At 36.5% G+C, this 27,174-nt stretch overlaps 1 protein-coding gene across 1 annotated transcript in view; it reads right to left on the reverse strand.

Moving 5' to 3' along the window:
* Nucleotides 1-27,174, reverse strand: part of KPNA3 (karyopherin subunit alpha 3) — a 99,416-nt gene that overhangs the window by 16,737 nt on the left and 55,505 nt on the right. Inside the window, exons 3-10 of the mRNA XM_080798599.1 lie at nt 16,390-16,479; nt 16,168-16,197; nt 16,026-16,078; nt 15,804-15,899; nt 11,982-12,067; nt 9,921-10,007; nt 9,387-9,556; nt 7,990-8,034 (exon numbers count right to left, since the gene is read on the reverse strand). Coding sequence (XP_080654725.1) covers nt 7,990-8,034; nt 9,387-9,556; nt 9,921-10,007; nt 11,982-12,067; nt 15,804-15,899; nt 16,026-16,078; nt 16,168-16,197; nt 16,390-16,479 — 657 coding nt within the window. The remainder of the gene's footprint in view (nt 1-7,989; nt 8,035-9,386; nt 9,557-9,920; nt 10,008-11,981; nt 12,068-15,803; nt 15,900-16,025; nt 16,079-16,167; nt 16,198-16,389; nt 16,480-27,174) is intronic.

Raw genomic sequence — 27,174 nt, forward strand, 5'->3', positions numbered from 1 at the left:
ATGGAGAAAGTCACTTTTGTATGATGCTGTTGGATAATACAAAATGGCACAGCCTCTAAGACAAGGAATCTGGGCAGTATATAACAAAATTATATAGCAATCCTGTTTCTAGGGATTTATCCTCAAGAATATTCTTCAATAATATGAAAATACACAGGATTATTTAATGCTATGTTATTTATATTTGCAAAATTCAGGAAATAGTCTGAATACCTATCTATAATGGTGTGTTTGAATAAATTATGTTCACAAAACTGGTTGCCTTGGCCTGTATTTTAGGAGGCTGTTAAATAAAATGTAACCTTTTTTTCCATCATGTGGCACATACTACTGGCAGAAGACCACTTTTTTCTAATATTCAGATATCTAGAAAAATGAAATATTTAAGGTTTGTAAGCTGATGTCCATTAATAATTTTCAGTGGGATCTCCACAACAATATCTGAAAAACTGGTAGGGTAAGGTAAGCTACAGCTAAGTCCTAGGCCTCCTGAAACTGCAGACACCTCCAGTCTCTCTTTAATTTTGTTTGGTAATATAATTGGGTCTTCACTGAAAATTTCATTTTATGTAAAAAATTTTTGTATTTAATTTTTGAAAAGAGAGAGAGAGCACACGAGTGCGCACCAATGTGCAGGGGCAAGTGGAAGGGCAGAGGGAGAGCAAGTGAGAATCCTAAGCAGGTTCCACACCTAGTGCAGCACCTGAAGCAAAACTCGATCTCAGGACCCTGAGAACACAACCTGAGACAAAATCAAGAGTTGGGATGCTTAACCAACTGAGCCACCAATGTGCCCCCGAAAATTCTGTATTAAAAAAGTTCTAAAGGGGCGCCTGGGTGGCTCAGTGGGTTAAAGCCTCTGCCTTCGGCTCAGGTCATGATCCCAGCGTCCTGGGATCGAGCCCCGCATCGGGCTCTCTGCTCAGCAGGGAGCCTGCTTCCTCCCTTCTCTCTCTGCCTGCCTCTCTGCCTACTTGTGATCTGTCTGTCAAATAAATAAATAAAATCTTTAAAAAAAAAAAGTTCTAAAAACTTTGAAATTCACAGCACACAATTATCAGGCCACTCTAGCTTCTTCTGTTTTCATCAAAGTTTGCTTTTTTCATTTCCATTATCAGGCTAACAGCGAGCACTCTATGTCTCTGATGCTTGTAATTTTACTTTTTGTTGCCTTTTCCCATGTAAGCTGCTTCTGTTATTTTACACCTTCCCCCCTACTATTCTTTTTTCTCGGTTTTCCCTTTTTCTTGATTTCAATGCTAAACTATCTGGGTTTTACAGTGACTAACAGTCAATGAGTATACTCTTCTTCCAGCTAATCATCTGATTAATGATGTGCCAACAAAGTCTTTAGTAATCCTGGGGTACTTTAATTATTTTTCACTATGCATGCCCGTTTTCTCCTGGTAGAAAGCTTTAAAAGTTTTTACTTCAGCTAGTATATCAGATACTTGAAGACTGCTAGAAAGCTGATCTCTAGACACACAATAGAGGGCATATATGCACACATGCAAAAGACTGATAACTCTACATGGTTAATGTTCTGAAATAATAATCTTGAAAACTGGCATTTGAACCAAACAAAAATCTCCAGCAACTTGAAGTCTTCCAATAAGAAAAAGCTCAGCTCAAAGACCTTCACTGATCTATGTCACCTCCAATAAATGTGCTAACAAATAATGTCCTGTCAGGCACTGTTACAGAAAACTGCTATTAACATGTATAGCATTTCCTAGAAGATTAGGTATCTGTGGAATGTCTACGGAATGTCCAATTCACACATGCTTCAGAGCCAACTACAGCCAACTTGGGTTACAAGTGTGTACTTATACTTTATCCTTATATGCAGCAATGGGTAACTTAGAAGATTAGGGGTACTCACATCCTACACATTCCAAAGAAGGACCTGCCCTTGATTAGCTCCTTTGAGATAACCTCTGCGCTCTTGGATTATCCTGTCTGATTACACTGTATACCTGAGATCTTGGGTAAATAGCTTATGTAACGATGTGATTTTATGTTGAATATCTCTTTTAGTTTGAAGTTGTGGGCGACACTCTATCAGTTTGTCTTCCAGAGGGGATGGAGACTGAGTAGGTAAGGACAGTCATGCAGGCTGTCCATGCCTATATGACTGACCCCCCAATAAATACCCTGTACACCGTAGTTCAGGAGATTCCTGGTTAGCAATATTTCATGTGTTCATATGTGTCACTCATGGCTGCTGGGAAAATAAAGCACTGTCCTTACAACTCTACTGGGAGAGGAGAACTGGAAGCTTTTAACTGGTTTCTCCTAAACTCTGCCCTCTGCCTTTTGCCTTTGTTGATTTTAATCTTGTGAAATAGTAAGAAATATATACACACACACACATGTAAACAGTATAAATATTTATAAATATAAGTGACTGTCCCTGGCACTGTGTCCTGGCACAGAGCTCCTAAAACTAATTTCTTATGTAGTAAGAGCACTAGGAACACCTCTTGTTCTAGTATCTGTCTTTGATCCTGTCCCTGACACAGGACTCCTAAACTCTTATAAACTCCTAAGTAATAAGAGAACTAGGAGCATCTTTTGTTCTATTTAGATGACTCTGGGTAGGCTCTTGGATGGATGCTGGTTGCCAGAAAAACCAAGCCCTGATTAGAAATTTGGAGTTTCAACCCTATCCAGAGAGGGGAGAAGGGCTGGAAATTGAGTTAATAATGGATCATGCCTAATGAAGAAACCTGCATAAAAATTCCAATAGTACAAAATTCAGTGAGCTTCCTGGATAGAGCTCCTGCCCTTAGGGTCCTCCTAGATCTTGCTCTTTGTATCTCTTCACCTGTATCCTTTATCATCTCCTTTAATAAACCAGTGAATGTGTTACCCTGAGTTCTGTGAGCCACTTTAACAAATTAACCTAACTGAACTCAAGGACAGGGTTGTTGGAACTTCCTATCTATAGCCAGTTAGTCAGAAGCACAGGTGACAATCTGGGCTTGCAACCGGCATCTGAAGTGTGAGTGCTGGGGTGGGGGTGGGGGACCTGAGAGAAATGAATGCTTAACCTGTGGGATCGGATACTCTTTCTGGGTAGACCGTGTCACAATCAAATTAAATTATAGGATACCCAGATGGCATCACAGAGATTTGCCTTTTGTTGTGGGGAAAACCCCTATACATCTGGCAACCAGACTTGTCGGAAGTTAAGCAGTCCATGTGAGTAGTAAAGGAGAACATACAGAGGATGAACACACAGATGGGAAGGGCTGGGATTTTCCCTATATAGGAAGGAAAAAAACTAAAGTTTTTCCTAAATGAATCTGTATCCTTTTGCTGTAATAAACTCTAAGCATGAGTGTAACAGTTTTCTGTGACTCTTTCTAGCAGTTCATTGAACCTGAGGGTGGTCTCAGGAATCCCTGACACGCTTATCATCAAGGGTCACTAACAATCAAGTCTCCACAATAACCAATCTGCTACAACTGATTAATTTCATTTGCACCAGCAATACAATAAGCTAGATTTGTACCAAACGTTAGGTAACACTCAAAATTGTCTAGGCATGTTAAGCCATGGATGAACAACTTTGAAAAGGGCAGGAAAACCAAATGCTACAGAGTCACTGCAACTGCAAATTACTTTTAAGAAGCACACTAACTGCAATCCGTGCCCTCCTTAATACCCACCGCCAGGCTCACCCATCCCCCTACACCCTTTCCCTCCAAAACCCTCAGTTTGTTTCTCAGAGTCCACAGTCTCTCCTGCTTCATCTCCCTTTGGATTTCTCCCAATTCACTTTTCCTTTCTTTCTCCTAATGTCCTCCATGTTATTCCTTATGCTCCACAAGTAAATGAAACCGTATGATAATTGAATTTCTCTGCTTGACTTATTTCACTCAGCGTAATCTCCCCCAGTCCTGTCCGTGTTGATGCAAAAGCTGGGTATTCAACCTTTCTGATAGAGGCATAATATTCCATTGTATATATGGACCACATCTTCTTTATCCATTCATCTGTTGAAGGGCATCTCAGCTCTTTCCACTTTGGCTATTGTAGACATTGCTGCTATGAACACTGGGGTACATATGGCCCTTCTTTTTACTACATCTGTATCTTCGGGGTAAATACCCAGTAGTGCAATTGCCAGGTCATAGGGCACTGGGTGTTGTACATAAACAATGAATCTTGGAACACTGCATCAAAAACTAATGATGTATTTTATGGTGACTAACATAACACAATAATAAAATAAAAAGAAGTACACTAACTAAAGAGCAATAAACAGAGACTAACCTGAATCAGTCCAGATTTTGTCTCTAGTCCTATCAATATTTAGTTTTTCTTCTAATATCACATAGGCATACTGCAATCCATAAACCAACTAATTATCTCCACACCCCAACCCAGCTTCCTCAGCATTCTCACTAGTCACTGTCTCATAAATCAAGTCACTCCTACTATTTCATTCCTCTGCCTGCTATTCTTGATTTCTGTTGTGTCCTACACCTTAAAACTCAAATTAGAAAGATGGGTATGACTTCCTCTTTTCTTACCACCCATATCAAACCCAGCAAATTTCTAGAGTCTTCTCTTATCTTCCTGATATCTAAGCTCTGTACTGGTGCTAATTTTTTCTCATCCACACCAGAAAATCACCACCAATTTGTCTTCCCAATTCCACCTTCCCCCTAAATCTACATTCCACTTAATGATATGAATCATTAAATCAGAATACAAATTAGACCATTATTCTTTGGTTTGCAATTAGCTACATAAAAAGGACATATGGCCCTTAAGGTGGTATATAAGATGCTGTGTGACTGAGAAACTGCTAAATTTCTGCTGTATTTTCCCCCATTCTTTGTTTTTATAATTTACTCTTCCATCTCTCTAGTTTTAACACTGCTTTGCTGGCTCCCTTGATGCCACTACTCAAATGCAGAGCACTTCTTAGAATTCAACTTTCAGCCCTTTTTCCATATTTTCATGAATCCCTTAAATACTGATAAATCTCAAGTCTATATTGAGTTTTTCTTCTTAGAATATTGCTATGGAGGAACTGCAAGTAAATCAGAATCAATGTGTCTGCCCTACAATAGACTCATCAACCTTCTCTACCAGTCTCATCCTTTTGCTTTACTCCTTCTGATGGTTATGGCATTATTATCCATGTGGACTGCTAAATCAGAAACCAAAGTAATTTTTACTTTTCCTTCAATTCGATCCTTTCCTCTCAAAGTTCTACTTATTTTATCTCTTAACACCCAAACTTTTCCTCTCTTAATCATTACTGTTTCTAACTTAGACCTTCATCAATTTCTTTAAACCAATTATGATGGTAAAATAAGCCTACTTACATTCATACCTTCCCCATTCCAAACCCTGCATACCTCTTCTCAGTTATCTGACCATAACAGATACAAGCACATCACTCCTCTATTTAAAAATCTCCAATGACTCTCCACTGATCACAAGATAAAGCCAAAACTGTTCAACACAGGATTGAAAACCCTGCAACTTAACTGCCCAGCAAATGTGTTGGGTTACTAACTACCTGTATTCTCCAAACCCTCCAAGTATGCTCCTGAGTCTTTCTTATCTTTCCTCATATGCTTGAAATGACTTTTCAACTTGACAAAGTATTACTTGTCCCAGCTGTATGACATTAGATAATTTAACTATCTGCCTCTTTTACAAATTTGTAAGAGGGAGATAATGATGGTACCAATCTCATTTTAATAAAGAATAAATGAGTTAACATATGAAAAGTGCTTAAAGTAATGCCCCGCACATTTTCAACCCTTAACAAGTGTTAGCTATTAAAATAATCCATCTTTGTTACCCCTGTTGCCACTTCTACCACCATCTTTCTCCACATAATACTAGTTTCAAATGTTTCTTTCTCAGTGAAGCTTTCTGGTTGCCAGAGAGAACATGCACTCTCATAATTAGCATTTGGTCATTCCTCTATTTCACTTTTACTCTGTCTTCACACCATATTCTGTATTTATGAGATCATGTTATTAAAAATGCTCAGGGCGTGGACATAGCTTCAAGTCTCAGCTATGGCTCTTATTTATCATATAGGCCCTTAGGTTATTTTACTTTACTGAATTTTAAACTCTTTATCAATAAAATAGGAGAATAAAACTTATCACATAAGGATACAGTAAGGTAGAAGGAAATTACAGTAACAGATTCAGCATAGCAAGTTGTCAACAAAAGTTCATTCCTTCCAACTCTTTTTACCTGCTACTAATGTAAAGGTCTTAGAAGGCAGGTTCTCTATGTCTTTTTTATCTTTGAGCCTACAATTCAAAGCACAATTTTAGCTTAAATGGTTAATCCATGAGTATTTGTTCAACTCGACAAATATACCTGTAACTCAATACCCCTGGCTTTCAAATAAAGATCATCAATAGATGACAGAAGATTTCATCTGGCTATAATCAATTCCATAATGTCCTGGGGTAAAAGTCTTGGTGCCAATATCAGATATTTTGTTTATTTTACTTATAATCTTGTGGTTGGAATGCTTAGAAATAAATTTAGCAACGAATACATTTTGTGATATAATTTTACTCCTTCTTGCTGTTAAGATAGTTACTACTTTTTTCACTTTTACTAAGTCACATTTATATTCATTCAAAAAATAGGACAGTTTATGACTAAACAGGTTTCACTTAATTTTTATGACATTTCAGGCTAATGCAGCACAAATGACAAGTTATTTAGTTGCAAAAACATTCCTTCCTAAGAGCTTAAAGTTCTAAAATGAGTAAGAGAAATGTGGTGCAATGTTAGCAATGTTAGCAAATGCATTTTCTTCATGCCAGTGATAAATCACACACATAGCTCTCGCAAACACATACATTTTTTATTATATGTGTATGTAAACAAAGACAGCATTATAAAAAAAGAAACATATAGCAAATCAGAAAGAGATCTTAGCCGGAACAAGAGAAGCCAAATCAATGCTAGATGAACACTAACTAAATTTATTCATTTTATTTATATATATATATATATATATATATATATATATACATACATACACACACACACACTTTTCCATATACTCCATGGAAAAATAACATTTTGCTTTGCTACATTAAGGGGAGTTTTCAGATTATTTAATTTAAAAAAATCTGCTAGAATACATATAGTAAATTCTTAACTAAATCGCACGTAATGACCAAATCATATGAAAATGCCTTTGCATTTAAACTTAAAAATACTTGATATTCTTTAATACTATATACCTCCAAAGGTTGTCCTGGGAGGCAGTGTGGTTTCACATGAAGCACACAAAATCTGCCACTGGAAGATCTCAGTATTTTTTGTTTTTGTTTTTTAAAAAGATCTCTGTTTTGAACATCAACTTTAATTCTTATAAGCTCTTCAACCTTGGATGAATCATTTAATCTTTCCCTGAGGCCCAGTTTCTTATTCTATAGAATGATGGCATAATATCAATCCTATTAAAAGTATCAAAAGAGTTTTTTTTTTTTAAAGATTTATTACTTTAGAGAGACAAAGAGAGAGACAGAGCAAGAGGGGGGATGGAGACGGACAAGCAGACTAAGGGCTAAGCAGGGAGACCAATGCAGAACCCAACTGAGGTCTCAATCCCATGACCCTGCCATCATTGCCTTAGCCAACATCAAGAGTTGGACTCTTAACCAACTAATGAGGTTTAAAGAAATATGAAGGTGCTTTATAAAGTTTTTACCACTTTATAAATATTGATACTTAAAATAATATGAATGACACAGATAAATAATTACATATGTGAGATTTCTCTGAAGTTCGCATTTTTGCTATCTGATTTAAGATATAAAGTTAATATAATCTTAATTCTATTTCTGAAAAAGGTTAACACTGTGGAAGATTCACAAGTTAATAAAATACATGCTGACACTTACAAAAGTCTAAAAAATAAATAACCCTTCTAGTCCCATCAAGAGCAAAATCCCAAATCTAAGATTCTACTTTACTTACATTTATGTCTGTATGATATATGAGGACACATAATGCTGGCAAAATCTGAGGAAAGAAGATAAACAATAAATAACACTAGAGTTGATGAATATGTCTTTGTAAAAATGAATAACTGTGATACAAAAAGCAGTAAATATTACTTGCAAAGCAAGAAAAGACAACGTTAAATTTGTTTAAATCTCTATTAGGAAAGTGAAAGTCTGATTTCAGTTCAATCTGAAAAAACTAAGAACATAGTTCAGATATTCAATTAAAATATCCAAATAAGTCTGGCAGAGATTAATGCACCTTAAAGGAAAAACAGTTGTTTTCTATAACCTTCTTTCTAACATATCATGTCAAGTGGAAAGAATGAAGATGCAATTATACAATACAGCTAGCTAAAAAAAAAAACTGTTTTTTTTTGGTAAAGATTTTATTTTTTAGTAATCTCTATACTCAAAGTGGGGCTCAAACTTACAACCCCAAGATCAAGAGTCACATGCTTTATCGACTGAGACAGTCAGGTGCCCCTAAAAAAAAGCTATTCTTAAAATGTCATCTTACTTACCTGCTTAAAGAATAAGGTAAGATTTTATTTAATTAGCTACTTCAGTCAAATTAAAGTTTCTGATTTCAGATTTAATCAAGAAAATTATAACCAGTACAAAGTATATAGTTTGCTGAATTCAGGCCTTATATATCTTTTTTTTTTTTCTTTTAATCTGGGAGGGAGGAAGTGGGGGTGTTAGGGAATCACACTAAGTACCCTTTCTCTAACAGCAAAACACAGAAACTGGTGAAGATGTCTATTACAAAGGTTCACAGTTAACATTTTTTGACAGTCAAGTGATTAAAGGTTGCATAGGATTTTTCAAAAACTTAAAATACTCAGATCCATTTACAACTTAAATGTAGATAGAAAAGTTTTTACTTTGTTTTAATTAGTAGATTTAACACAAAATATGTTACACATTTAAGAAGACTGATTTTGTCAGATATCTAGAGAAATTTCAATTGGACTTAATGTAAATTCATTCGAGAACATTTGCATGTAAGTACACCAGTTTTATTTGTAGCAATCCCCCCCCCTTTTTTAGTAATAAACCAACAATGCAATGTAGTAATAAAACCTCTGAGATTTGGTTTTCTCCTTTTGTATTTTTCTTTTTGAAAGTTGTTTTTTCATGAAAATCGTCAATAAAAAATAGGAATTAGGGTGGATGAACATTTTGTGAGATGCCATAAGATACTCAACTTTCATTTCACGGGAGTCAAAAATTAAATACGATATGTTACTTCAAAGATCTCATACTTGCAATGAAGTAAGTATATGCATTATTTCATTCCCTGAATGAAAATCTAAAGCATAAACATAGGGAAAATATACCATCTGGGCTTTGCAATTCTTCATTTACCTCCTGAACTGTCTCCATAGGCGGTGGGGGGTCCTTATTCCTGCAGAGATTGACAATGACCCATGTGACGTTCCGAAGGAAGGTGATGGGAATGGAGGGATTGATGAAGGACAGAAGAGGTTTGACAACTCCCAGTGATATGACATAATCTCTACATTGAGGACCATCACCTACAGAAATGAAAATTGTATTTAAAAAAAAATTACATTCAGGATGAGAAAGTCTGAAATGTATGCAATGGCTCATGTTGGGACACTGATGTTCTATGTTTCCTCACCATTAGTCAAGGGCCTCAAGTGTTGCTCTTTCTCTAGATTTTGATTTGGAGAACACAAATTTAACCTACAAATCCTGATAGCAAATTGCATTATCTGTTTCAAGAGGTACCATCTTACGTTAGTATTTATGAGGCAAGAAGATAGTCAACCCACGTTAAAATTAGAGGAAACATAGGATGTAATGGCTATGCCAATGTAGGAAAAAAGTTAATTAAGATTCTTAATTAGAGTCTTTTTAAACCTAAATCCAACTTACCTATAATGTTTCCCAAAGCCCATACCGCTTGTTCACAAACATTCTGATGTGGTGAATGGAGAAGTCTCAAAAAAAGAGGTACGGCATCTATAATAAAAACAAATATTGATACTGCAAAATGTTTAAGAGTTTATATATTTCAGACTAAATAAGTTGATAAAATATACAGAACCTGGCATACTATGGTTACCCAAATACAGTTCATTGAATGAATAAATGTGGCAAATAATGTTACCATAAAAAACGTTCATTTTAGTATTTTCCCCTAGTAATATTCAAGTAACACACTTATTGAAAAGATTTACAAGTTGCTATTATATATCATTAACTAAAAGAAAACAGCAGCATGAAATTTTCCCTTTAAGGCGTTAAAAAAAAAGATTCCCCCCAAACACATAAACTTAGAATATAATACTTCAGTCAGTACGATCCCAATTGCTAATATGGGAATTTATCTAAAGAACTGATCATTCCCCTATCTGGCTTATCTTATAAATTAAAATAATTTATCATTATAATCTTTACTCTTACATAATTTACACGTTAATATAAGTGTAATGTAAAACACTGGTATCATACTCACTCCAGGTAGGAAACTAAATATAAGCCAGATCACTTTTTCTTAAATTTTAGTCAACTTCCAGGATTTTTTGTTGTTATCTCTGCACTACCTATATTATTTACTTAACACTTAAACTAAAATCAACTTTTAACAGCTTTATTGAGATATAATTTATATACATATATCTGTTTAAGTACACAATTCAGTGATTTTTAGTATTTATACAGAGTTGTACAGTTATTGCTACAATTTAATTTTACATGTCCTACAACCCCAAAAGAATGCCATATATCCACAGCAGTCCTATTGCCCACTCCTCCAGCTTTAGGCAGCCATTTAATTTGCTTTCTGTCTCTATAGATTTTCATATTTTGGACATTTTATACTGATGAAATTGTATTAATATGTGGGATTTTTTTCTGGTTTGGCTTCTTTAATTAGCATAGTGTTTTTGAGGGTCATCCATATATAGCACATATCAACGTTTCATTCTTTTTTTCTTGCTGAATAGTATTCCATTATAGAACACATTCTGTTCATCTACTTATATCAGTTAATGGATACTGGGATTACTTCCATGTTTGCACTATTATACAAGTCTTTGTGTGGACATGTTTTCATATCTGTTGGGTCCACGTAATAGTGGCACTGTTAGGTCATATGGTAACTCTATGATTAGTCTTTTGATAAACTGTTTCTCCAGAGAAGCCACACCATTGCTACCAGCAATGTATGAGTTTCAACTGACTTCACATTAGTAATTTAACTAATTTTATCACCTCTATAAATAGAAGACCAGTATCATTTACCAGTATCACAAACAGAAAGTAACCAAAAAATTAAAAATGCATATAAAACATTGTTATTAAATTGTATCTCCTTGTCTTTATTAAAGGTTCTTGTCTAAAACCTGCTACCTTTCTGGTACAACTAATACCTAACGTTCTCCTTTGAAATGTCTGAAAGAGACTGGTATTTTCACTAACTGATTCAATATAATTTATTGCTGTATCATATACTACTTATCATTAAAATCATCTCCAGGGACACCTAAAGCCAGTTTTCTTAACCTACACATTAAGAGTACTTGGTGACATCTAATTTTTTCAAAGTTTTTTTTTTTGTCAGTTTGGATCAACACACGAATCATTGTTAGCCCATCCTGAGGTGGGCAAAATTTTAAAAATGTATGTTACAAGTTAAAAGGCATAAGTTACTCAGCACGTTGGAGGTACTAGAAACAGAAAATATAAAACCTGTTGTTAGGAGATGGTCTCTACCCAAAAAGATAAAACTTAGTTCACTTTTTAGTAGCCACCATTAAAATTATTTAGTGATAGATTAATGATAGCTATGGGAAAGATATCAACCAACAAAAGAAACTCATAAAATTCACTAGTTAAAAATGTTGTAAAAAATTCAGTCTTTATAATAAAACTCCACTTCGTTGCCTTTATTTTTTAAAAACTCCCAGCAAGTAAGGATGTTGATTTACTTACTAGACTGTACAACAGCTTGAGTCTGTGCAGAAGTTCCTGATGCTATATTAGTTAATGCCCAAGCAGCTTCAAACTGTAATGAAGGACTGTAAAACACAATAAAAAATCTTGAGACACAGTAACTACCACTTAAATTTAGGACCCACAGGCCTATACAGTTATTCTTTACCCTGTCCTTGAATTTCACCTTGTTATATCCAACCGGCTACTGTCTCACTGGCTTCCAAAGTCAGACAATATAAACCTACTTGTTTATCCCCACTGGTAGTCACAACATTCAGCCAGTCCTTATTTTCTTTGACTTCTTCCTTTCCCATAAACATCTAATCAAAAAGTCATGTTGATTTTATGCCCTAAATATTTCTTATATTTATAGCATCACTCTTAAAATCACTGTACTAGTTGAGGCCCTCGCCATTTCACTTGAATACTGTTATAGCCTCTAGACTGGTCTTAAAGCTGAGACCCCATCTGATCCACTACATCATATGCTTTACATACTGGAGATATTACAAGGTTGCATAATTTTACTGAAAAGATGAGATTTTTACAATTTAGCATTATGATAAAAGACCTCACACAGAAAGTGAAAACTGAACTAGATTTTCAGACAGATAACGAAAGAAAGCCACTAACAGCTGGAAATATAAATAAAAGTATCATGGGTGGGATGACCATGATGTGTACAGGTGACAAGGAATAGATCAAGAGAGCGGAAGCTAAGAAAGCATGCAAAAATTTAACAGGGGATGAAACTGGAAAGGGTAGGTATTTCAGGTGTGTGTGTATGGTCAGGGTGCTGGGGTGGTGAAGGGGAGTAGAACTCAAATCCCAAGCTTCAGAACTTGGAATTTATTCTATATACATACTAATACAGAAGGCTACTGAAAAGGAGAGTAAAGAAAATAATGCTGGAGTCCATGATATGTAGAATGGATAAAAAAGGTTAAAGGCTGATGGAAAGTAAATTATATACATCGAGTTAGGATAGATGGCTGAAAGAATATAATTTCCTTTAAACAGAATACCAAGGTGGGAGGGGGTGGTAGTGGGGAAAAACTGAGAGCTGAAGGTTAGGGACTTAGAAGAAAGCTCTATAATTATCAAAGAAAGTAAGGTTGTTCGTAACAAGGTTAGAGAAATCCAAGAAGGAAAAAGATTTTATTTTTTATTTTTTAAAGATTTTTTTTATTTATTTATTTATTTATTTATTTATTTATTTATTTGTCATAGAGAGAGAGAGAGGGGGAACACAAGCAGGCAGAGCGGCAGGCAGAGAGAGAAGCTGGCTCCTGCTGAGCAAGGAGCCTGATATGGGACTTGATCCCAGGACCCTGGGATCCTGACCCGAGCCGAAGGCAGCAGCTTAACCAACTGAGCCACCCAGGTGTCCCAGGAAAAAGATTTTAAAGAGAATAAATGTCACAGACAGAACAAGCAGTGAGATTAAAAAAAAAAAAAAAAAAAGGGCCAGTAAGAAAATGGAGTAGCAGATAAGAACTACATGATGAATTTTGGTGAAGTCAGGGAATCAGAGGCAGAGAAGAAGCAAAAGGACAATAAGATCAAAGATGATGAGTTTATGTTGTTCTTGGCTGGAAGAAGAAAGTGTTTTGGGGTTAATCTATTAAGCTAGTCCAGGTAGCTTGGCAAAATACTGGAAATTAGGGCCTTAAGTGAGAAAACAGTGAGATATAAAAAATAAAATTATAAAGCAGGGATCACATTCAAAAGAAGAAAAAAAGAAGATACAGAAAAATAATGTGTAGTAAGTAAACAATAAATGAGCATTTACTTTAAGTTTGATACTGTAGTGTTTTGTGTATATTTTTTCCATTCCTTACAACTAATTTTTACTGATGAGGTATCAGAGGCTCAAAAGCCACTTGGGTTTTGGTCATAGCAAACTCTCCATTTAAACCAATATCTATTTGGCTCCAAAGTTTATGGGCTTTTTTATGATAACACAATTTCCCATGACAATTCCATAAAGTCAAATCCAAACAACTGACAATTTTGTTTTTGCTTTGGGTGGTAGTTGTACAGGCCTGTATATATTTAATCGTAATTTTTATATATATGCTATATTTCAAAGACAGACACACACACACAAAATATGAGCCTATGTCAAAGGCTGGAATGTAAAGTAAAACAAATATAAGGAGATTAAGGGAAGAAGGGAGTCCCTAAAAGTAGAGGTAGAATAGACTTTTTTTTTTAATTTATTTTTTTTTAAAAGATTATTTATTTATTTATTTGACAGACAGAGATCACAAGTATGCAGAAAGACAGGGAAAGAGGAGGAAGAGAGGGGGGAGCAGGCTCCCTGCCGAGCAGAGGGCCTGATGCTGGGCTCGATCCCAGGAACCTCGAATCATGACCCGAGCCGAAGGCAGAGGCTTTAACCCACTGAGCCACCCAGGCACCCCTATTTTTTTTTTAAAGGTTTTATTTATTTATTTGACAGAGATCACAAGTAGGTAGAGAGGCAGGTGGGGGGGGGGGTGGGAAACAGGCTGCCTGTAGAGCAGAAAGTCCGATGCGGGGCTCTATCCCAGGACCCTGAGATCATGACCTGAGCCGAACGAAGCCAGAGACTTAACCCACTGAGCCAACCAGGCGCCCCCACAGACTGTTTTTTAAACAGCTGAAATAAAACGTATTTTTACTTAAATACTTGTTACAGAAAATATACATGATTGCATAAAATAAGTGTTAAGCATTTTTGGAGGGATGGCTGTAGCACATAATGAAAGCAGAAGGAAGTGTTTTTAAATAATAAAAATCCTTTGTGGCAACATTTATATTTCACTGTTTTATCTAGTCAACTGAAAACTCTTTCGACAACATTTAGCAAAATACAGCAAATTTTAGTCTAAATCATCTCAAAAAGCAAAAATCAGCATTTGTTTTAAAATATTTTGGGGTTCATGGGGCTCCTGGTGGCTCAGTCAGTTAAGCCTCTGCCTTTGGCCTGGGTCATGATCCCAGGGTCCTGTGTTGGGCTCCCTGCTCAGCAGGGAGTCTGCATCCCACCCCCCCCCAACCTCTCCCTCTACCTGCCACTCCCCTTGCTTACTCTTTCTCGCTTTAAAATAAATAAATGACATCTTTTTAAAAAAATTAAATAAAATACTTTGGATTTAAAACTCAGGTTCTTCTCTGTTAATTCAAATTGATGAGTTTTAAGATACAGCACACTGGGATATCTCTTAAACATTAACAGAAATGGGGCCATGCCTCAAAAGATACAAAGTAGTGTTTTTCCCTTTCTATTCTGGAAAAGTATAATCTGATTTTTAATTTACCACAAATAAAAAGCATATTATTTAGACAAATAATCATGGTTGGAGTTCTATTAAAGACTTCGCAGAAGATCAGTGGATCAGCTGGAATAATCCCAGGGTAAGAGCCACTCAGTTCTGGAAACCATTCATGTTGACTCAGTCGTGAGGTTAATCTATATATAGACTCATAAGCAAAGAGTGACTCAAACACTATTTGGGTTGTTTTAAAATATTACTCAAAACAAAAACAAAATAAATAAAGACTATAAATATTTGAAGTAAGTTAGAATAGGCAATAAACATTAAGCTAAAATTTTCCTAGAAAATACACACATACTTCAAAAACTGAAAAAAAAAAAAAAAAACCACTTCAGGTCTTTTGAATATGATCATACAATTAGAAAGTTACATAAAAATGTATGACAAATGAAAAACATAATAAATGCAAAACCTAACTGAACCCATTAGTTAAATTATAATCCTAAATTTTCAGTTAACTAAAAACAAGTGAACAGAGACTCAAATCCATACTTACTTATCATCCCTTTCTAGACATTTGACTAGAATTGGTAAAATCCCAGATTTTATTAGGTCATCAATTGGTGGGTTTCTGTCACTGGATAATAGCTTTCTAGAAAAAGAAATATAAGAAATTAACTGCTATAATTTTCAAACTTTGAACAGAAAAAACAACGTATTACTTCTAGACTACCAGCTAAGACACCTACACTAACTCCCTGGACAAATTAGTATTTACCTTGCAGCCTGAACAGCACTTAACTGGACCACTGGGTTATCACTTGTGGCATTCTGTAACAGCAAATGTAAATTTAAGAAATTTTTAAAATATCAATTTTAAAATACTTCAAAGTGAGAATTATATTAAATTAATAACATACCTGCAATATAGCTTCTAGTGTTACATTTTGCTTAAAAGGAAAAAAAGACAGTTCAGCAAAGAGTTTTTTTTAATAAAATTGTATTTATTAAGTTTATTTACTATAGTTATGAGTTAATATACATTAATTATCATTGTAAAATTGGTCTTAGAATACAAATGAAGTTTTCTGCTTATAATAAAAATTATTGTAAAAACACTTTATAACACCAAAGTAACTTACTGCTTTAAAATCAGCATCAACATCTGAATCTTCTAAACTTTCTTCTTGGGGAACATTTCTTTTTTTCAGTAAGTGTTCATCTCTTTTGTTCTGGATAAGGAGAACATGAATTAAATGTGCATACTACAAACCAGTAACAGGCTACCTTCTAGATCTGGTAACAAAATTAACTGGTAACAGTACAGCTTTCACACACACACACACACACACACACACACACACACAATTAAACACCAGTAGTTCTGACCAACATCATGCCTCCCAGTCTTTTAATAAAGATTCAAATTTGGGGATGCATTATTACTATAAAAGTCTAGCAAATACATTAAATGGTATGATAGCTTTCACCTACTTACTAAAGCAAGAAGTCAGCTAGATGGGAAAGAGTTCAAAACTCAAATGTTAAAGTTTGTATGCTTGTTGGGAATGGGAATTCATCAGCATAAACGCCACCTACTTGCCATTACCTCAGATATAAACTCTTGCTATCTGGCTTTTAAAAACAAAAATTCTCTACTAGCAAATGTATTTCTATATTTTATGGGGTTTCAATTGTTTGTAATGGCAGCAACATGTGCCATTTCACATATCACTTTGGGTAAATCAATCTTCTTTTAAGTTTATAGTTTGTCTATGGAATTAAGTAAAAATAAATTAGATAAATGACTGAATGATTTCTAGGGTGCCTGGCTGGCTCAGTTGGCTCGTTAAGTGCCTGCTTCAGCTCAGGTCATGATCTCAGGGTCCTGGAATTCAGGCAAACCCCACTTAGGGCTCCCTGCTCAGCAGGGAGCCTGCTTCCCCCTCTCCCTCTGCCCCTCCCCACTGCTCATGCACACACCTGCTCGCTCTCTCTCTGTCTCAAATAAATAAAAATCTTAAAAAAAAAAAGACTGAATGATTTCTAAAATCCTTTTCAACTCAAAATTTCAGAGCTTATACTATCTAGTCTTCAATACAGTATTTATAGAAGTTTTTGGTAACAGAAATTATCTGAAGAGGTATTAATATTTATGTTAAAATTCAGATCGAGTAGAAAGTTAAAACTGGAAATATATGTGTATCTGCAGTTTACTGGCTTATCTGTATACTACCTATTTTTGTCCTATGTAGGAGCAAGCATGTTCAAACAAACTGAGGCCTATATATATATATATATATATATATATATATATATACTAATCATTACATAACCTACTAACTTGCAGTTTTATCACAGCATACTTCTTTAGCAACTACTCAATCAGTTCTACATTATTTTAAGTTAATGCATCTTCCAAATATTAAAATCCATGCATTGATATTTTATATTCTCAAGTAGCTCTCCACAAAATACTTATTAATTTATGGTGGAAAAACCTGGCAGACAGCATCTTGAGGAACTGACAAAGATTATTATCATGAGTAAAGAACAAATCCACATTATGAGCCTTCTGGTCTCATGTATTGAGAAAACAGTATCATGTCTGTGGTATTCCTACCATAATAACAACAACCACCTGAGGAAAGTGAGACAAATCTAAATCTGCCAATCTACAAGAACTAGTCTGTACTCTTCAAAAATGTAGTCTTGAGAGATAAAGACAGAAGAACGGTCAGACTGAATGAGATTAAGGAAACATGACAAGCGCAATGTCTAATCCTAGACTGGATTTTGGATTTATAAAGGACATTAGGAACAACTAGCAAAATATGAGTTAGGTCCATGAATTAGATGGTAGATATTTATCTGTTAAATTGACAAATGAACTGTGGTTACATAGGAAAGTGTATATTTTTATAAAATATGAACTGACAAATTAAGGATAATGGGGCATTATGCCAACAACTTAATGGTTTTGTGTGTGTGTGCGCGTGTGTGTGCGTGTTTAAATCAGAGAGAAAGGAGCGAGAATAAGGCAAATACAGAAAAAAGCTAACAAACAAGGAAGCTGGGTACTGGGTAAAGAGTGGACAGTGGTTTTTATACTAATGTAAATTTGAATTTCAAACTGCAAGTTTGAAATTGTTTCAAAACCTAAAAAAAACTATGCATTGTACTTTGTCATTCGTACAAGGGTTAATCTTAAAATTTATTATATCCTAACATTTCTTGGAATTTATTTAAATGTTTCACTAAGGTTTTATCTCATTTTATTCTCTATTTTCCTTTAGCCTTTTGAATAATTAAACTTCCAAAGGCCTTTAAGAAATTGTACTCTCTCGGGCGCCTGGGTGGCTCAGTGGGTTAAAGCCTCTGCCTTTGGCTCAGGTCATGATCTCGGGGTCCTGGGATCGAGCCCCGCATCGGGCTCTCTGCTTGGCGGGGAGCCTGCTTCCCTTCCTCTCTTTCTGCCTGACTCTCTGCCTACCTGTGATCTCTGTCAAATAAATAATTAAAATCTTAAAAAAAAAAAAAAAAAGAAATTGTACTCTCTCCATTTCTCCAACTCTACCAGATATTTCAGGCACAAAGCAATACATAATAGCATAAATATAACTAAAACCTCCTAAATACACAGATGCCCAATACAGGAATAGCATTTTATCATAATATATGATGCTTGCGGTCTTTCCCACCCCCCTACCTCGTAAGGAATCGCATTTCTATTCCTAATTTGTTAAGATCGTTTTCTTTTTCTTTTTCGCCACAAACAGGTGCTTAATTTTATTAAACTGTACTTCTTTTGCATCTATTGATATGGACATATAATTTTCCTCTTTCATCTGTAAATGTGGTAAATTAACTGACTTTTTAATGTTAAACTTAGAACCCTGCAATGTAAAAGTTCAATGTTTACAAGACCTGGGATAAATCTTTCCTGCAAATTTTAAAAAGATACTCACTTCTGGACTTAATTTGCTAATATGTGATTTATAATTTTTTTTCTTACCTATGTTAATAAGTGAAACCGGCTTACAAGCACCTTTTCTCATGCTGTCTTGGTCTCATTCTTGAAGTCATGGCTTTGCTAGCCTCACAAAATGGGTTGGGTGTTACCTCCTTACCTTCTCTACAATCATTTAATAAGACTGAAATTATCTGTTCTTTGAATGTTTGCTGGAGTTCTATCAGCAAGATTACCTTTTCTTTCTTAGGTTGGAAGAGGTTAAATGTTTCGCTACTGATATAATTTAAGATCTCTTCATGTTTTTCATTTCTTCTTGAGTTAAATGGGTAAATCTTTTTTGCCACTAGAAAATTGTTCATTTCAGCTAAGTTTTCAAATCTATTGGCAAAAAATTGTTTATATTCAAACTGTGGTAAATTGTTTGCAAACATGGCTATAATTCCCCTTCCCATACCCATGCCTCTGGACAGTTTGGTCCTGTACTAATTCTAGATGTGGCTGTGTGGCTGGGTTTGGCAAGGGGACATTAATCAAATGCACTTGAAAAGTGCTTATACATCTAAGAATGTCCTCTCTTGCTGCTCTTAAAATTCTAAAACCACCACGTGAACAACACTGTGCTAGCCAGCTGGAGGATGAGGCTACATAGAAGACAACCAAGGTCTCATCCAAAGGCCAGAAACTTGTCTGAGACCATCCTTAGATCATCTAGTCACCAGCTAACCCACCAACTGACCAGAGATGAATGAGGGAGCCCAGCAGAGATCAGCTGAATGGGCCCAGACCAGGAGAACCACTCTGCCAACCCACAGAATTATTAGCTGACTAAAATGTCAACTGTTTTAAGCTACTTGGTTTTGGAGTGGTTTATTATGCAGCAAAAACTAAGTGATGTACTAATCTTTTAAAACTTATGCTATAGACGCATTAATATGCCTTTTAAATACTATTATTCTTTGTTCTGTATCTCTACTTGCTGTAAATTTCTCTTGTGAAGTACATTTTTAACTGTAGTCCATAGGTTCTGACTTGTAATATTTTTCCTATTGTTCATTTCTACGTAATCCTAATCGCCACTAGGATTTCTGTGATGCTCAACGTATTCAGAAGTACTTTCTTTCTTTCTTTCTTTCTTTTTTTTTCACAATTACGAGATTTTTGTAACTATCTTATTCCTGGACTTCTAATTTAATTGTATGGTGATCAGAAAGAGTCTCTGCAACACTGTGAAATTAACTGGTATTTGCTTTACACCACAATTTCCTGAACCTTCTCAGTCTACAGTATAGGCCAAAAGAAATACCTAAGTTTTCTTATTCAAGTAGTCAGGTCCAAACAACTTAATAGTCATTGGCAGGGGGTTGTGGGGCTGTGAAGGATGGGGGGCTGTGGGTATATAAATTGAAAGAAAAAACAAATCTCACTTCACTCTTAAACAAAATACGTGATTAAAAGGAATGCAGTGAGATCTAATATTTAAATTGTGAACTACCTCAATACCTAATAGTTCTGTGGTATCTGAAAGATGTCAAATGTTGCTATGTGTCTCTTAAAAATTTAGAATATCCCAAATGTCTCTCTGATTTCATCATGGAACCCCATGGTACCTCAGCACACAGTTTGGAAATAATAGCTTTATACTATCACAAAACTATTTTTCATGGGGTTTTATATGTGTTTTTAAACAACACTTGCAAATTAAGTTATTTAACTTTTCTTTCCCCTATTAATTGGTGTGTTTATTAACAACAAGAAAATTTCCCACAATGATTATGTCTTTGACAAATTCTGCCTTCTAATTTTGTTAATTTTTGCTTTATATATATTTGGACATATGTTATTAAGCATATACAAGTTTAAAGTTATTGTAGCTTCACAGTAAAATGTTTCCTTTATCAAAAATTAAGTGATAACTCCCAAATTTCAATTGATAGCATTCTAAAATAAGCCAAAAATATCTTAGGGCAGAAAATCATACTTTATTTTTTATTTTTATTTTTTAAGATTTTATTTACTTGTCAGAGAGAGAGCCCATGAGCGAGCACAAGCTGGGGGGTGGGGTGGGCAGAGGAAGAAGCAGTCTCCCCACTGAGCAAAGAGCCCAACGCAGGACTCAATCCCAGGACCCTGAGATCATGACCCAATCATAACTGACTGAGCCACCGAGACGTCCCATCAAACTTTATTCTTCACAAAACAAAAACTATGTATGAGCTAAGGAAAGATAATCCCTGGGCAGGTTTCTGGTGATCTAATTAATCATTAAAGGAAGCTTCATCAAAACCAGTAACTTAAACTGTCCCTTTACTTAACAACCTAGAGCTTTTTACTCTCCTGGACACTGTACTTCAAAAAATTCAGAATCTATAAAAGGTATCTCTTTCTTTTGTCAAGTGGGAGGAGAGCGCAGAAGATATGGAAACTAACCTAGTTTCAACATCCACTTTATCTACAGACACACACACACACAGATTAGATCCATTTCTAAAATTCCCTTAAAAATCTGTTATTAATCTATTACCCAACTATGTATTTAATGACTTTTGACTTTCTGTTTTCTATTAGGGTTGACCCACACAGAATTAACACCTTGTAGGTTAAGAAGGTTAACTATAGGTAATTTCTAAGACTCAACCTAATATTTTTTGAGTTAACAAATTCTGTATATTGACCTCTATATAAAGTTCTTTTTCATTCCCAAATTTCTCTTTACCTTGAAAAAGTGGCTGAATATTCTATACCTAAATTTATGGAATAGGTCAGCAATTACTTCTTAAACATGTTATGAAAAAAATAGTTATTTATCAGCCTCATTTTGAATGTGACATAATTAAATTTGTTTTTATCAAGCAATACACTCATTGTGTTAAATCTATCTACTTTTAGTCCCTGTAAAATTAAAATCTCTTATTTCACAGATGAGTATGGGGATACAGAGAACCAGCATAAATTAAATTGTATAACTAGGGGCGCCTGGGTGGCTCAGCGGGTTGAGGCCTCTGCCTTCGGCTCAGGTCATGATCCCAGGGTCCTGGGATCGAGCCCCGCATCGGGCTCTCTGCTCAGCAGGGAGCCTGCTTCCTCCTCTCTCTCTGCCTGCTTCTCTGCCTACTTGTGATTTCTGTCTGTCAAATAAATAAATAAAATCTTTAAAAATAAATAAATAAATAAATAAATTGTATATCTAGAAAATATTAGTTAAGGGGCGCCTGGGTGACTCAGTGGGTTAAGCCCCTGCCTTCGGCTCAGGTCATGATCTCAGGGTCCTGGGATTGAGCCCCACATTGGGCTCTCTGCTCAGCGGGGAGCCTGCCTCCCTGCCTACTTCTGATATCTCTCTCTCTCTCTCTCTGTCAAATAAATAAATAAATAAAACCTTAAAAAAAAAATAGAAAATATCAGTTAAGATTTAAACCCTTGTTGTGGCTACAGAGTTGTTTCTTAAATATATTCTACAATTTACTTTTTTTTTTTTTTTTTTTAAGTAGCCCAACTCTGGTTGCATGTAAATGCTTCTAAATAAGTAGAAAAAAGGGGCACCTGGGTGGCTCAGTTGCTTAAGCATCTGCCTTCGGCTCAGGTTATGATCTCAGGGTCCTGGGATCAAGTCTGGCTTTAAGTCAAGCTCCCTGTTCAGCAGGGAGTCTGCTTCTCCCTCTCCCTCTCTCTCTGTCCCTTTCCTCTGCTCATGCTCTCTCTCTCAAATAAATAAATAAAATAAAATTTAGAAAGTAGAAAGAAATAAAGGTATCAAAAAGGTCTTATCAAAAGATAAGACCTTTCCCTCAATATTAACATTTATGAAATGATACTACTGCTGTGTAGATACATGGATATTCAGCCACAAGTTTTATATGTTATATTTACATTTTGGCCACTCTCCTCAATATATTATACTTTGATTAAAATTTTTTTAAAAAACCTGGGGCGCCTGGGTGGCTCAGTGGGTTAAGCCTCTGCCTTTAGCTCAGGTCATGATCTCAGGGTCCTGAGATCGAGCCCCACATCGGGCTCTCTGCTCAGCGGGGAGCCTGCTTCCCCACCTCTCTCTAACTGCCCCTCTGCCTACTTGTGATCTCTCTCTCTGTGTCAAATAAATAAATAAAATCTTTAAAAAAATTTTTTTTAAAAAACCAAAACACTACTGATTCACCAATCATGTAAAAATTGGACAATATAACAGAAATTATTTTTCCTGAAGAATCATTAAACTAATCTTATTAAATAGCTGCTTTCTTTTGGATTCTTCTTTACTAATTTTATACATGATCATTTCAATAGACACAGAAAAAACATTTGATAAAATACAACATCCATTTGTGATTAAAAACCCTGAACAAAGTAGGTTTAGAGGGAACATACCTCAACATAATAAAGTCCATATATGAAAAATACACAGCTAACATCATCCTTAATAGGAAAAAACTGGGAGGTTTTTCCCCAAGGTAAGGAACAAGACAGGGATGTCCATTCTTACCACTTATATTCAACATAGTACTGCAAGTCCCAGCCTCAACAATCAGAAACAAAAAGAAATAAAAAGTAGTGTACCTGGGTGGCTCAGTACAATTAAGCATCTGACTCTTGATTTTGGCTCAGGTCATGATCTCAGGGTTTTAAGATTAAACCCAGCTCCAGGTGTGGAGTCTGTTTAATATTCTCTCCCTCTTCCCTTACTAATCCCCCACTCCCTTTCTTTAAAAAGGGCATCCAAATTAGTAAGGAATTAAAACTTTCACTCTTTACAGATGACATGATACCCTACACAGAAAACCCGACTCTACCAAAAAACTGCTAGAACTGATAAACTCAGTAAAGTTACAGAATTTAAAATCAGGCAGGAGTCAAGATGGCGGAGAAGTAGCAGGCTGAGATGACATCAGGTAGCAGGAGATCAGCTAGATAGCTTATCTAACCATTGTGAACACCTACAAATCCAACGGGAAATCGAAGCGAAGAAGAGCAACAATTCTCGAAACAGAAAATCGATCACTTTCTGAAAGGTAGGAACTGCGGAGAAGTGAATCCAAAGCGACGGGAAGATAGACCCCGGGGGGAGGGGCCGGCTCCCGGCAAGCGGCGGAGCAACGGAGCACAAAATCGGGACTTTTAAAAGTCGGCTCCAGGGGCACCTGGGTGGCTCAGTGGGTTAAGCCTCTGCCTTCGGCTCAGGTTGTGATCTCGAGGTCCTGGGATTGAGCCCCACATCGGGCTCTCTGCTCTGCGGGGAGCCTGCTTCCTCCTCTCTCTCTCTGCCTGCCTCTCTGCCTACTCATGATCTCTGTCTATCAAGTGAATAAATAATAAAAATTTGAAAAAAAAAAAAAAAGTCGGCTCCACTGGGAGACATCGCTCCAGAGGCTAAACTGGGGGGAAACCCAGGCAGGGTCAGCATAACCCCAGTTCCCGTGGGGTCACAGAAGGACTACGGGTGTCTGAGGGCCGCAGAGCTCGCAGGTATTAGAGCAGGGAAGCCGGCTACAGCAACAAAGCCGAGGAAGTGAGCTCTCAGCCCGGGGTTACCTTGTGCCGGTCGCAGGCTGGGTGGGCTCGGAGCGAGGCCACAGGCCACGGAGACGGAATCGACCGAGCGCTTTTCTCCAGGTTCCAGCAATTGACTGCTTTCCTCAAGGTGTGACCGCAGGCCAGGGAGGCGGGCGGTTGGGCGCTTTTCTCTAAGGGTGCACTGAGGAGCGGAACCCCAAGCTCTCGGTTCCTCCGGGCTGGAGACTGGGAGGCCGCCATCTTCATTCCCGGCCTCCCGAACTCTACGGAAAGTGCTCAGGGAACAAAAGCTCCCTAAAGCAAACCCGAGGGGATTACTTAGCCCGGCCCCTGGCAAAGGCGGTGCAATTCCGCCTGCGGCAAAGACACTTCAGAATCACTACAACAGGCCCCTCCCCCGAGAAGATCAACAAGAAACCCATCCAAAACCAACTTCAGTCACCAAGAACAGCGGAATTCCACAGCAGGAGAAAGCAAATCCTACCTGGACAAAATGACAAGGCAGAAAAACTCACCTCAAAAAAAAGAACAAGAGGCCGTACCAAAGGCTGGAGACCTAATCAATACGGACACTGGTAACATGACAGATCTAGAGTTCAGAATGACGATTCTCAAGGTTCTAGCCGGGCTCGAAAAAGGCATAGAAGATATTAGAGAAACCCTCTCCGGAGAGATAAAAGCCCTTTCTGGAGAAATAAAAGAACTAAAATCTGACCAAGTTGAAATCAAAAAAGCTATTAATGAAGTGCAATCAAAAATGGAAGCTCTCACTGCTAGGATAAATGAGGCAGAAGAAAGAATTAGTGACATAGAAGACCAAATGACAGAGAATAAAGAAGCTGAGCAAAAGAGAGACAAACAAATACTGGACCACGAGGAGAGAATTCAAGAGATAAACGACACCATGAGACGACACAACATTAGAATAATTGGGATTCCAGAAGAAGAAGAAAGAGAGAGGAGAGCAGAAGGTATATTGGAGACAATTACTCGAGAGAATTTCCCTAATATGGCAAAGGGAACAAACATCAAAATCCAGGAGATGCTAAGAACGCCCCTCAAAATCAATAAAAATAGGTCCACACCTCGTCACCTGATAGTAAAATTTACAAGTCTTAGCGACAAAGAGAAAATCCTGAAAGCAGCCCGGGAAAAGAAGTCTGTAACATACAAGGGTAAAAACATTAGATTGGCAGCGGACCTATCCACAGAGACCTGGCAGGCCAGAAAGAACTGGCATGATATATTCAGAGCACTAAACAAGAAAAACATGCAGCCAAGAATACTATATCCGGCTAGGCTATCATTGAAAATAGAAGGAGAGATAAAGAGCTTCCAGGACAGACAAAAGCTGAAAGAATTTGCATACACCAAACCAGCTCTACAGGAAATATTGAAAGGGGTCCTCTAAGCAAAGAGAGACCCTAAAAGGAGTAGATCAGAGAGAAACAGAGACAATATACAGTAACAGTCACCTTACAGGCAATACAATGGCAATAAATTCATATCTCTCAATAGTTACCCTGAATGTTAATGGGCTAAATGCCCCCAATCAAAAGACACACGGTATCAGAATGGATAAAAAAACAAAACCCATCAATATGCTGCCTACAAGAAACTCATTTTAGACCCGAAGACACCTCCAGATTTAAAGTGAGGGGGTGGAAAACAATGTACCATGCTAATGGACTTCAGAAGAAAGCTGGGGTGGCAATCCTTATATCAGATCAATTAGATTTTAAGCCAAAGACTATAATAAGAGATGAGGAAGGACACTATATCATACTCAAAGGGTCTGTCCAACAAGAAGACCTAACAATCTTAAATATCTATGCCCCTAACATGGGAACAGCCAACTATATAAACCAATTAATAACAAAATCAAAGAAATACATCAACAGTAATACCATAATAGCAGGGGACTTTAACACTCCCCTCACTGAAATGGACAGATCATCTAAGCAAAAGATCAACAAGGAAATAAAGGCCTTAAATGACACACTGGACCAGATGGACATCACAGATATATTCAGAACATTCCATCCCAAAGCAACAGAATATACATTCTTCTCTAGTGCACATGGAACATTCTCCAGAATAGACCACATCCTGGGTCATAAATCAGGACTCAATCGGTACCAAAAGATTGAGATCATTCCCTGCATATTTTCAGACCACAATGCTCTGAAGCTAGAACTCAATCACAAGAGGAAATTTGGAAAGAACGCAAATACATGGAGACTAAACAGCATCCTCCTAAAAAATGAATGGGTCAACCAGGAAATTAAAGAAGAATTGAAAAAAATCATGGAAACAAATGATAATGAAAACACAACGGTTCAAAATCTGTGGGACACAACAAAGGCAGTCCTGAGAGGAAAATACATAGCAGTGCAAGCCTTTCTCAAGAAACAAGAAAGGTCTCAAATACACAACCTAACCCTACACC

This window comes from Martes martes, assembly GCF_963455335.1.
Source record: "Martes martes genome assembly, chromosome: 3".
In the NCBI taxonomy this organism is placed as follows: domain Eukaryota; kingdom Metazoa; phylum Chordata; class Mammalia; order Carnivora; family Mustelidae; genus Martes; species Martes martes.